Source organism: Pelodiscus sinensis, chromosome 29 (genome assembly GCF_052426305.1).
Source record: "Pelodiscus sinensis isolate ZL-2025 chromosome 29, ASM5242630v1, whole genome shotgun sequence".
NCBI lineage: Eukaryota > Metazoa > Chordata > Testudines > Trionychidae > Pelodiscus > Pelodiscus sinensis.
In genome coordinates, this window is record NC_143080.1 from 8,370,415 (window position 1) to 8,383,868 (window position 13,454).

The window sequence follows — 13,454 nt, forward strand, 5'->3', positions numbered from 1 at the left end:
ACCCAGGTAAACCTCATCCCAGGAGGTTTATCTGGGTGGTCAACAAATACCTTTGATGTTGACACCTGCGCGTCCAGACTATCACGCTGAGCCGACAAACAGCTGATCAGCCATGTAAATTTAAATGAAGCGGCGATTATTTAAATCGCCGCTTCATTTTCCTATGTCTGGTAGCCTAATCTACATGCCTCTGGCGACAGAGGCATGTAGTCTAGACGTACCCTTAGAAACGAACCACAATATATAGAATTATGAGCTTCTATGGGCAAAACCCACTTCCTCAGATGAAATGGAGTGGAAATAAGTATGTGTATGTATATATATATATATATATATACACACACACACACACACACACGTAGATCTATATATAACAGCAGAAGATGTGCCTGTCAATTGTAGGACCTGTGTTAATGAGGCTAATATCTCTTGATTTCTGTTATTTCCACTCCAATTCATCTGATGAAAGCTCATGATTCCATATATTTTTGTTAGTCTCTAAGGGTACGTCTAGACTACAGGCTTTTGTCGACAGAAGTTTTGTCGGCAGATACTGTCGACAAAGCTTCTGTCGACAAAGAGCGTCTAGACTACATTCAGTTCTGTCGACAAAGCAAGCTGCTTTGTCGACATAACAGTGTGGACGCAAAGGACAGTTTAGATGCAATAATGCCTTCTATTGACAGAACTCTGTCAACAAGACATTATTCCTCATAAAATGAGGTTTACCAGCGTCAACAAAACTGCTGAGTTCTGTCGACGTTATGTCGACAGAACTCAGCGGTAGTGTAGACGCAGGTTTAGTTTTGTCGACAAAAGTCCACTTTTGTCAACAAAACCCTGTAGTCTAGACACACCCTAAGATGCCACTCGTTTTTAAAGGAAAAGTGCTACGGTAGTTTCAGCTGAATTCTAAATCTAGAGAAGGGTGAGAGGAAACCTCACGTTTTCTGCAGAGACCAGTATAAAGATAGCCAGGAAAACAATTTTACTTTTCAAGCTTCTAGGGCATGGTTCCTCGAAGTGGTCCACGGACTCACTCTGCGAAAGCTGCTTCCCGCAGTTCCCCGTGGCTGCAAATGGCGAACCTCAGCCACTAGGCGCCATGAGGTTCTATGTCTGTGAAGCCGGTAAGTAAACAAACCAGGGAGGCGTGATAGCAGCTTTCTCAGAGTGAGTCTGTGGACCACTTTGAGAAACACAGTTCTAGGGAGGTTTAAATTGGGAGCCTCTTTCCAACCTACTGTTCCTAACCTGTCTTTCCCGCAGGCTTTGAGTGTATTGATACGCAAACTGAAACCAACTGTTTACTGGAAAAATGGTCCCATCCCATTATTGCACTGAAGTAGGTGTGCACATAGTCTACATTTTGACACGCCACATGCTGTAGCTCCAGCCACACTATTTCTGAATGTTAAAGCGAACCTACTTGTTATGCTGTACATCCATTTCGAAGGATTGCTTAGAGACAAAATTGTATTCCACCCCCTCTTTTTCATGACTTTTCTTCGACCTTGTTGTATCTGGAAGACAGGAAACAGTATAATGAACATCAAATATGGGGTTTGCAGACATTGGATGCTGATTTGCCTCGGGTTTTCGTGTCTCCAAAACTAAATAGACACACAAGCTCCCACATCACTGTGGCTCAGTAGGTATGGAGAGAATTAACATGTTAATCGAGGCTTCAAAATATCAGTCCTTTGTCTTAAGACATTTGCCTGCTTCATTGCTCTGTACTTCCTAGGGGTAACTTTTTTGTCTTTAATTAAATTGAATTAAAACTCTGTGACTAATCCAGCACCATCATCATTAAATAAGCCTAAATTTCTCTTCTTTGCCGAATCAGAAGAAATGTCCCATTTTAATTCCACCTTTTGAGATTTACACTCTAATTCCTTCCCCCATTGTCAATTTCATGTTTTTATGGATATTGAGAGACGCAATCTGTCCCTATGGGGAAGCATAATGATAGAAATCAAACAAGTTGACAAGATTCCAAATTTGGTGCATGCCAGAGAGAGGGGGGCGATATACCGAGTCAATCAGAGAGAAAAATGCAGACCCTCCAAAAGGAGGGGGAAGAATTTGAGCTGCTTCTGAAAAAAATTATGTAAATATAGTGGGAACAGGAACAGAGTGGACAGAGGTGAGATTAATCACTGCATGAGTGCACGCAGCATATAGTGGGGACACCAGATTCTTGTTAATGTTACTTACGTGGAACTGCAACACCATACTCCTGTGGATTCTCTGACACAACTTTCTGCTTCAGCTCATTGAGTCTGGCTCCCAAAGAACCTGAGCAATGAGGAAATGAAAATGGACATTTGGGGAAAGGCTGAAAGAAATACCGCAAACAGAATAAATCAACGGGCTATTTTTCCAGTTGCACAAAGAGGATGTAGAAGAAGGCTTACAGAAATCTGTTCTTGGCACAGCAAAAATTCCTGTCCCATCCCATTCTACTTTAAAGAGCATTACTTGCGGCAGCTTGACTTTTAAGCAGTAGGAGGCCAGATATTTATCCAGGCATGACAGCAGAAACACTATGGTCATAGCATTTCGTTTTCCAGGATATCCCCAGATTCTAAGCTACCCTAGGAAAATACCTAGAATCAGAGATGCTCAGCTTATGGAACAAATGCAGAAAATCTAAGGCTATATCTACAGTGGCGGCTTCTTGCGCAAGAACATCTTGCGCAAGGGTTCTTCTGCAAGAACTCTTGCACAAGAAAACATCCACACTGCCATGTGCCAGCTGTGCTTTTGCACAAGAGCATACATGGGAGTGTAGATGCTCTCTTGCGCAAGAAAGCGCTCATGGCCATTTTAGCCATAGGGCTTTCTTGCACAAGAAACCCCTGCCAAGCGTCCACACTGCCCTCTTGTGCAAGAGCTCCTGTGCAAGAGGGCTTACACCTGTTAAAAAAGAGCATAGATCTTGAGCAAGAAGCCCTTTCTTACCATGCCGTACTGTAAATCTTCTTGCGCGAGAGCAGGCGGGCAGTGTGGACGCTTTCCAGAAGAATGGCTGTTCTTGCGCAATAACCCGCCAGTGTAGACATAGCCTAACTGAGCCGCCTTTTTTCTGACATAGAATCATAGAATACTAGAACCAGAAGCTAAACCTCCCTTGCTGCAATTTAAGTCCATTGCTACTTGTCCTATCCTCAGAGGTTAAGGAGGATAAATTTGTCTCCCTCCTCCTTGTAACTCTCTTTTAGATGCCTGAAAGCTGTTATGTCCCCTCTTGGTCTTCTCTCTTCCAGACTAAACAAACCCAATTCTTCATAAACTATTCTAACAGCCTAAGAACACTTAGGTCCTGGTCCAAACATCTTGGCAGGAAATCAGTAAATACAGGACCTTGCCAAGACCTGGAATACTGCTTTGTGGCTTCTGGGGGGATTTTTTTCAGCTTTTCATTTTAAAAGTCTTTTTTTTTTAAAGGCATCGTCCTCTGAAAATTTTGGACAGAAAATTTCTGACCAGCTCTGACATACCAATTAAAACCACCAATCTCGGCTTCTCTCCCAGCTGCGGCTGATATTTAGTGACTTCTTCGTATGTTAGGAACTCAGCGACATCTGTTTGCTTTGTCTCATTGTGGTTGTTGTGTTTCTCCTTTCGGCTCAACCGAAAGCTCCTCCTCAAACCAGCTAAAGAGCAAAACATAAACATTCAATGATGTATCTTCCTAGCCAACCCTCTCAGCTTCTTTTGAACCAAGAATTCTGAGGCCTTTCAATACGATGGCGACTGGCTTGTTGTTAAGCACCATGTGCCCCAGTTGGTTTATAATGATGGAGAAGGTGGGACTAGAAGAATTCCCAGCTCCATAAATGGCTGCAATTAACCCCCACTGTAGCATAAATACATACTATTCCGTGGGAAATCGGGACGTTAAAAGTTGTTTGATAAGGGAACCATGTAACTGTTAAAAAAATCTTAGTGGTTACACGTGCCGCAGACTCTAGAGTATAAAGCTTAAGTAAGCCTCATACCACAGACCCACAGTAAAGCTGCCCCCAGGAGCAGGGGCTGCTGGCTCTGCTCTGGGGAGGTGGCTTTGCTGGCGCAGGAAAGCTGCCTCCGTGGGGGCAGGGTACAGTTTAACCGATAACATTAACAGATAAGCATCTGCCTGGGCACTCATCAATGGATTTAAAAGTAGCTATTCTTCTACAAAGGAATTTCACAAGCCAATTACAGAGAGAGAGTACGGAATTGACCTTCATATGCAAATTTGACATTGTTTCCCTGGGCTTGAAGAAAGATATTAACTAGATGCCCCATTATAAAGCCTGCCTTCCATGCATTTAACACCTCATTTACATCAAAAGTTAAGGATGGCACACTTCCAACCCACTCAATGAGTCTAATTAGCACCGGTACTGCTATTGACAGGTAACTTCTTTTTCTGTTATAAATTCTGGGTTCCTGTTATTTCCAACCTAGCTTCCAGCTCATCTGAAGAAGTGGGTTTTGCCCACAAAAGCTCATGATACTACATATGTCTCTAAGGGCATGTCAGCCGAGCGCCACGGTAGGAGGCAACAGCGCCACCCAGAGGGAAGAGCAAGGGCATGGGGCCTGGATGAGCCTCCATCTCTGACGTCAGGAAAGGGTGCTGGATTCAAAGAAGGAAAGCGAAGCACATGCAGAGGATGCAGAGGAGACAGAGAGGAGAATGGAGGAGGCGGAGGACAGCGAGAGACACAGCAGGAGGAGAAGAGAAACACAGAGTGAGAGGCGGGAGGGGGAGAAGAGAAAGAGAGAGAGACGGAGAGGGAGGCAGGAGGTGGACGAGAGCTGAGAGAGAGGGGGCCAGGCAGTAGGAGGAGAAGAGAGAGAGAGAGGCTGTTTGTGCCACTTGCTCCCGCGCGGCGGCCCGGCTGAGCAGCGCAGAAGTCGGCTGAGCACCGTGGCAGAAGGCAAAGGGGGGCGGGGCAGTGGCATACACGCCCATGGGGCGGGGCCTGAATGAGCGTGCATCCCCGACAGAGACAGAGGAGAGCAGAGAGAGAGTGAGAGGCAGGAGGGGGAGAAGAGAAAGAGAGAGAGGCAGAAGACAGAGGAGAGCTGAGAGAGGGGGGAGGCAGGAGGAGGAAGAGGAGGAGAGAGAGAGAAAGAGACACGGAGCGAGAGATCGGAGGCTCAGGAGAGAAGACCAATGTGGAGGAAGAACCTGAAAATCCCATCTTATGACGGGCTAATTGTCTAGTTTCAAAATAATAACCCCTGAAATAATTATTTCGAAATAGCGTGACCATCCTACAGGGAAGCCTTGAAATTAGGCCGAGGCAGGCTCTGTTCATATGGACACGATACCTCAACTTAGAGCCCCAAGGAGCATTGGGGAGTCATTACTTTGAATGACTCCGGGGAATAATTATTTTGATATAGCACCAGTGGAGTGCCCACACTACCGCTATTTCAAAATAACTATTTCAAAATAAGCGCTATTCCTAGTGGAAAGCAAGAATTATTATTATGAAATAACCAGCCCCTTATTTTGAAATAACAATAATCATTGTGTGAATGCTCCACTTGTTATTTCAAAATAACTCCCTAGTGCAGACCAGGGCTAAGGTGCCACAAGACTACTCGTTCTTTTTAAAGTTACCGACTAACATGGCTACCCCTCTGAGAGAGTTAAACTCCAACATCCCTCATGGGACGTTCATGACAACTACCTGCGTTTGCTTATCAGGTGGAAAACTGCAGGGGAAAGAGGTATTTGAGTCTCCATCACAAAGGGGCTGCTTTGGAATGAATTCTTGAATCATTTAATTTGGTGTTCAGCTCTGGCTCTGTCCGGGGCCTTGTGGGATTCTCGTTACCAACTCACCTGAAACCAATTCAGATGAAAAGCAACTACTGATGTAAACAGAAGCACATTATTAGACACACCATATATTACAGGAAAGAGGAATGGGAATTAGGTCCCTCACCTATATATTGTCCATTGAAATATCCCTCACAGTCACAGTCCGCTGTTAATAAAGAAGATGAGAGAAGGGGAAGAGAGACGTTACGCTGAGTACGTTATCTGGTTTGGAGGAAAGCTCTCCATCTTGTACTATCAATACACACAAGTATTAATGACAGAACTACTGTAGGCCATGGCTCATGATCTATATAAAATGCCATTAAATTAGCATCTCCACTGGAGATTCCCATTTAACACCTCAGACAATGTCTCTCAGAAAAAACAATTATTGTTCACCACATCTGTGCAGTTCATATTAGTACAGGTTGACGCTCCCTATTGTCGCACACACTGACACACATCCGTGGTCTGGCATGACTTTAGTGAGCTGCGTGTCCATTTATTATGGGTGTGGCCAAGTTTCCCGTGGTCCCACAAAGTTTGCTTACAGCCACTGGTCCTGGCTCTCAGTGCTCTGTGCTGTGATTTAGCTCTAATTTACCCCTAATTGTCTACTAAGAGCCCAGCAAGCAGTGGAAGTGCTGGTAACGCGGCTAGACAAAATTGACTTCCTGTGGTTCAGCAAATTCTCTGGTTCTGCACTGCTTAGGTGCCAAGGAAGCCGGACTAGAGAGGTTCAACCTGTATTTATATTGCTTATATGTTCACTCATATGCCCATGAAAACACACCACCACAGAGAAAGGGCTGGTATTTATTCTGTCACTGCTCTGGTATATAGGTTTGAAATTGATCTAATATTCCAGGCCTTTGCTTCTTGTTAAGACTCCAGCGCCTCTCCGCATGAGAGTGACATCATCAAAGATGAAGCATCACTCTGATCCCTAAACTTGCTGACTCTCCTTTTTAGTTAATGTTTTTTTCTGTGCTGTTCTTTTTCCAGATAGACAAGAAACATGATATCATATGAGTGACACCGACTTCGGATCTCTAGCTCCTACATTTATAATAAAATATACAAGCCAAGAGCATGCACAATAAAAATGTGAGAACTAGAATCTGTAGAACATAATATGTATACACAGTAAAACACTAAAAAGTTGTTGTACTTGATCGCCTAGCAAATGAAAACCACGTGGCATTTCATACTTTGCACTCACGCAAAACTTTGCACACATTCAAGGCAATGTACCGACTTTACTTAAGTGAGTAAATACTCAGTGTCTTGTATGATCAAATCCTTAAATAACAGGAGATGCCAGTCCAAACTAACAGCTTTTTTCTATCTAATACTTGCATGTCAGTTCAGTTTCTTTTTTCAATGTAGGTGCATAATAGTGAAATACTATGGTTGCTGTAACATAAGGTATTTGTGGTAACTTCAAGTGTAAAGATCCACTGTTAAAGGAACCTTTTCCACCCCTTATCACTGCTAACTAGCTTCTTCCTTCTCTTCCTCCCTCCTAGACACCTCTCCCCAAAAGTTTTCATCTGAAGAAGTGGGTTGTGCCCCAGGAAAGCTCATGATACCATCTACATGCTTTCTTAGTCTCTAAGGTGCTGTAAGACTATTTGTTGTTTAAGTTTTTCCAGTTACAGACTAACTCTGCTACCCCTCTGAAGCTCGAAAGCTAAGTTATTGGATAGCTGATGACAGAATGCAATTTGTACCACAAGCAAAGTCAGAGACGTTGAAATTTAATTCCAGAGATATTCTCTCACATTGAACGTGTTCCTTTAGAAAAGGGTATCTGTAGGAAGAGCCATTAATTAAGAACCTCCCTGCTGTTTAATAAGACACAAGGGAGTTTATAAACAACATGAACTTAATCCCGTTGATTAGAATGAAAGGAACATAGTGAAATGCAGTCCAAATTACTAGCTAAGAAAATTAAACAAAATTGATACTGGTGTCCCAAAAAGTGTCCAAGCAACTATTTTTAATAACTCCAAATGCAACAAGTTCAGCATCTATTTGTAATTTCTGCTCATCCCTGTGGACCTGAGCAGGATGTAGCAGGTATAAATTAACACAGGATTTGGCCAAACAGCAGCTAACAAAAGCACTCATCCTAGATTAAACTGGAAACATGAGTAAACTGGAAACAGGAGTATTTTTATAGAAACTTGGAAGGTAATTCTCATTCACAAAAAAATGGCGGACGAAGCAAATTATCCCCTTTGCTCTGGGAGTTCCTGCCTGCTTAGGAAAAGGCCTTGCTTGCCCACATGAGGATAAGCAGAGAACCTACCTTTCTCAGAAGACTGATCATCTGTCGTTAGCATAAAAGATAGAGGGGAGACAGTTAAAAATGGGCAGATACATGAGCGATCATCACAACAGAAGAAATTCTCTTGGTTGTGAGGCTAGTCAGTAAAATGATACTAAAAGACTCTGTGAAGTGATGGTTTTCCCCTTAATATTTCCCACTAGCCCAGGAACCTTTGCAAAAGCGTTGTATTAAATCCAGCAGCTCTGGTTAATTGGTTACCTTCAGAGCGTCCTATTAAAAGCAGTAGGAGGCAGGACGCTGTCGGCATTGTATGCAGCCAAACAAAAGCTAACCGAAACAGTTTTATTTGGAAACACTGATGTATAAACTTGTCCGACAGCTGCCTGGTGTGTACGCTCTGTCCTCTCTGTAGCTAGTGGATGTATACATAGCACTGAGAAAGAAAGCAGATGGTGGGGGAGAGACCAAAAACTCTCTGGCTGCAGGGAGCAGAGGGGGGGCACAGAGCAAACAGGTTGAGACCTAGCTTTCTTTGCTTGGTTTCTGAACACGTGCATACTTTGCTTTCCAACAGTCTCAGCTAGTGTGCAGCAGCCTCTTTCATTTTACCTCAGGGGGTCAAACTCCAGGCCTGCGGGCTGGGCCGGATGGAGCCATTGCACAGACTAGTCCAAGACTCCCAGCAGGCAAGGGAGCCCTGGTCTGTTACCAGCCCCTAAGTCCCGCCCCTTCCCGTCATCGTCCCAACCTCTCCCCCGGGTGGCACCTCGTCTCCCAAGCACATGGCATTGGGGGTCATCGGGGAGGCCTGACGTGGTCACACCGCCTCGTGGTGGGCAGAGCGGTGGGGGAACTGAGCGCAGCAGAGAAAGAGCAGCCCCCAATGCGATCCACTTCCCCTGCAGCTCCTGCCACCACGGGAGGGGGAAGAGGGGCAACCACTGCTACCACATAGTGCCAGGCCCCTTGGTGGTCCCCAAAGCCGTGTGTAGAGGGACAAGGTGCCATGAGGGAAGGGTGATGGCAGGAAGGGGCGGAGCTTGGGAGCTGGTAACAGACAGCCCCTCCCCTGGTTAGGACTGGCCCGTGGGCAGGGAGTTTGAGATCCCTTGTTCTACAGGAATCTGGCAATTCTGGGGCAAATTCTAGCCTCATAGAATCATAGAACTGGAAGAGACCTCAGAAGGTCGTCAAGTCCAGCCCCCTGCTCTAGGCAGGACCAATCCCAACTAAATCAACCCAGCCAGGGCTTTGTCAAGCCTAGACTTAAACACCCCTAGGGATGGAGACTCCACTACTTCCCTAGGTAACCCATTCCAGTGCCTCACCACCCTCCTAGTGAAATAGTTTTTCCTAATATCCCACCTGGACCTCTCCCACCACAACTTGAGACCATTGCTCCTTGTTCTGCCATTCATCACTACTGTGAACAGCTTCTCTCCATCCTCTTTGGAAGCTCCCTTCAGGAAGTTGAAGGCTGCTCTCAAATCCCCCCTCACTCTTCGCTTCTGCAGACTAAACAGACCCAAGTCCCTCAGCCTCTCCTCATAAGTCATATGCTCCAGCCCCCTAATCATTTTGGTTGCCCTCCGCTGGACCCTCACTTATGCACGTGGCTTTCTTACTCCAAGAAGAGCTGAAGGTAACCATGAAAGGACAGTATTTAACCAGCTGCACTTGGGCTACGTCTAGACTACAAAGGTCAGTCGGAAAAAGATACGCAGATTGCAAACCACAATTTGTGTCTTTTTCCACTTTTCTGTCGAAAGAGGCCTTTCCAAAATTTGCCGTGTCTACACGGCACCAAATTTCGGGAAAACCTGCTCTTTCGACACATCCGTTATTACTTGTAGAACAAGGTTTAGAGCGATGGTGAAAGAGCGAGTTCGCTTTTCCGAAATTTTTTCAGAAAAGCAGACGCGTTCCTTGGACGCAGCATTGCTTTTCCGAGATACCATTTCCCGGAAAAGTGCTGCAGTCTAGACATAGCCTTAGTGGTAACACAGAACTGCCTTTATCCTACAGTCTATGACCCCAGAGAGTGTATCATTTGCTTCTTTCAGATCCGTCCCGCCCCATCTCATTAGCAGCAGCTGCTGCAAATAAACATTCAATAACTCTTCCCTTTCACATGCTAAAGGAAGCCTTCCTATGGCACAGATGCCAAGAAATAGGACACTGATGCTGAATTCTCCTTGAAGGCCAGAAGGGGGAAATGTTCCTGACACTTTGTTTTCATTTGTTTGTTTTTAAATCATCAATCTTGGATTATTTTGTAAGGGTCTTGAACCCCCTCCCCCAGCTTTTTAAATCCTAAGAATATGTGAGAATCTTAGCTTCCCCTTTCCCCTCTTTTCTTAGCTTTAAGCCCATTTCCAGCCCTTACGGGTGCAAAGAAAACTTTAAAAATGTGACCCCCCTGTTCCTATCCACAAACACCTCTGAAGCACAAAGCCCAGCTAGTAAATAACAAATCTAAAGTTTATCATCTTTAAAATCTCTTGACTTTAAGGTCAAATCTCATGACTTTGGGGGGCTCACTCTTCTTTTTTATTTTCATTTTTGAATGCTTGGGAATGACAATACTCAAACCCAAACCCTTCCGTATCTAATGCAGCCCACTCAGGAAAGATTCCTATGCCGCCCAGCTGATCAGCAGAGCACCCGTAGCTAGGTTTGTGTTTCTCCTAGCAGTGCATATCTGTATATGCCTGGCTGACCATAAAAAAAAATCTACACCTGGATGGAAAAGATTAGAGGGAACATTGCAAGTGACAGCTAATCATCATGAACATTATCTATGAGTATACAAAAATATTTAAGCACATGAGTAAAATCACGGCAACCTACTGAAAAGTTTCCATATCAACAGTGAATTCATTGAAGAAATAAAGATCTGTTGAAACTTACATAATGGCTTCTTTACAGTTTTCGAGTTTTGCAGAGTGCCTATAGTTCTTCTATAATTCAAACGCCTAAATATTAAATAGTTACACATGAGTGACGTATAAAAAGAATTTTATAGAGAGACAGGTTATACATATGATGGTACGGAGGATGAAGTTTCAAAGCTTTTTCTGGCAACACTTGGCAACAGGCAAACTTATCTGATTCTGGCTTAGATGCGGTTTTTAAATATTAAATGTAATGACTTCAAATTGTCATTGCTGGGTAACAGGTGGAAAAAGATGCCAAAAGATAAATATACCAGAAATACAGATGAAAGTATGAAAAGTGTTTCTATTCCCACTGGTTTTTTTTTTCCCATCTCTGTACCAAAAAAATAAAACAAAAACCGAAGCATCCTGATTTCATTCTCACGTTTTATAAGCTACTATCGTGTTCTCCAACCTTACTGAATTCAATGAATAATTAACCGTGTAGATCACTATTCAGCCCAATTATTAGAATTCAAAGATACGACATTCAGAAATTACCCAGGTCCTGCTGGATGGTCTTGGAGCTTCATGCTTAGTCCATAAAAATCAAACATACCAACTGAGCTAGCTGGAAGCGGATCTTGTGTAGAGACTGAGACAGCTATAAATGAGCCAATTATGACAATTGTGACAATTTTCTTCCACTATTTGATCTGAGGAAGTGAGTCTGGCCCATGAAAGCTCATCACCTAATAAACCATCTTGTTAGTCTTTAAAGTGCTACATAGTCCTGTTTTTTGTTCCAGCTTCACCAGACTAACACGGCTACATTTCTATCACTATAAATGAGCCAAATACTCAAATGCTGAAGGCTGGTCTTCACTTACCAAGAAATCGATGCTGCGGAGATCGATCTCTTGGGGTTCAATTTAGCGAGTCTTGCAAGGACCTGGTTCCGATACGTTTGGCGGCGGAGATTATTACAGATTAATTTTTAATTCAAATGTCAGTACTTTATGAAGGCAAGATGCTTGGCAGCTAGCAGCAGTGTAACAGCACCACACGGCTTTGTTGCCAGTGTGAAAATTTTCATCCTACACCACCAACCTCTTTGCATTTAAAGAGCGAGGCACCCGTCTGACAACCACCCTTCGTATTTTAGTCGAAGGTAAAAGCTGATGCTTTTCTGTTATTGTGTTAAGAACTTGACGTGTGTAAAGCTCAGTATTAGTACAAAATACGTGACAGGGCTTTTGAAATCATTGCAGGAGCCGTCTGCCTGCTTCTCTTCAACAATCACAGGCTGTTCTAAGATACCGCCATTTGCGGCAAGGTTCAGCTGTTGCGTTTGCAGGCAAGAGCCCCTTTCAAACTCTCCTCATCTTTCCATAAAGCAACCACGTCTGTCAGGGAAACTTCAAAAGAGCCTAGAACATTACCACAAGAGGAAGCCTTAATTGCTACACTCTGCTTCTGCTGCAGTAATTCTCCCCTATAGAAGTGGTAAACTGGGCAGGCAGTTCTGGTCTCACTGGTTCCCAGAAGCAGAATGGGGAACCCCCACCGTCCTGCAGGAAAAACGAAAGCACTTGGAGTAGTTTCTCTTTGTTCCCATCTCAGCAGCTGCGGTGATTCTCCACGGGAGTTTCTCTCTATCTGGACCTTAGTCGTTCTTCAGGGTGGCCTCTTTCAGGTCTTCTCAACCAAAACGGGAACCATTTGGAAGCATTTCCCCTCATCTTTGGCTCCCAGCAGCAATAGTAGAGCTGTGCCCCAAATTCCAGTGGCAGGGGGGGCTGACTGAATAGCCAGACCACTCGGCAAGGTGAGGGGGGGGGAGTGACTTCATGCTCTCAGAGGGGGCGGGGCCTCAGGTGGAAGGGGCAGGGCCTTGGACAGAAGGGGCAAGGCTAGGACAGCCAGTCCTCAGCACTGTGCTGCAATGGCCCCCAGCGCTCCATCTGGAGCGTACCACCTGAGGCTCTGTTTGAGATTTAAAGGGCCAGGGGCTCTTTGAATTGCCAGGCCCTGGGGCAGTTGCTCCCTTTGCCCTCCCCATCCGCAGGCAGTAGCAGCTCTTGAGGGGGATGTCTGTAATGAACCCCAAATGACAGTGGGAAGTCTTTGAGGCAGCTTCTGGACTTATCTCCAAGTGACAAAGGTGGCTTTGGACAAGTCAGGTGACAAAGGCTTCCCGGCTCAACTTAAACCCAGTCAGAAACCACCTGGAAAAAGAACAAAACTTGGCCTGCTAAGTAGAGGGAAGAGACGCTGCTTGAACTGGCAACAGTGGGTGTAAAGGGAAAAGACCTTGGTCCGTGCACGTTGGTCTGCCCTGTACCGGGCTCAGAGCCTCCTCTCTCGGAAGGAGGGGCTCAGTATTAGAAATCATGGGGGGGTTCAAACACCCCCCACACACACACACTTTGGGAAAGGCGGGATAGCC

The 13,454-nt window shown here is 44.8% G+C and overlaps 1 protein-coding gene across 2 annotated transcripts in view; it reads right to left on the bottom strand.

Moving 5' to 3' along the window:
* Window positions 1–13,454, bottom strand: part of MPP3 (MAGUK p55 scaffold protein 3) — a 77,148-nt gene that overhangs the window by 15,663 nt on the left and 48,031 nt on the right. The window contains exons 11-16 of one of the 2 annotated variants that reach the window (XM_006125715.5): window positions 11,040–11,104; window positions 8,148–8,168; window positions 5,958–5,999; window positions 3,507–3,662; window positions 2,221–2,301; window positions 1,430–1,523 (exon numbers count right to left, since the gene is read on the bottom strand). In XM_006125715.5, coding sequence (XP_006125777.2) covers window positions 1,430–1,523; window positions 2,221–2,301; window positions 3,507–3,662; window positions 5,958–5,999; window positions 8,148–8,168; window positions 11,040–11,104 — 459 coding nt within the window. The remainder of the gene's footprint in view (window positions 1–1,429; window positions 1,524–2,220; window positions 2,302–3,506; window positions 3,663–5,957; window positions 6,000–8,147; window positions 8,169–11,039; window positions 11,105–13,454) is intronic. The other variant, XM_006125717.5, reaches the window with a different exon arrangement.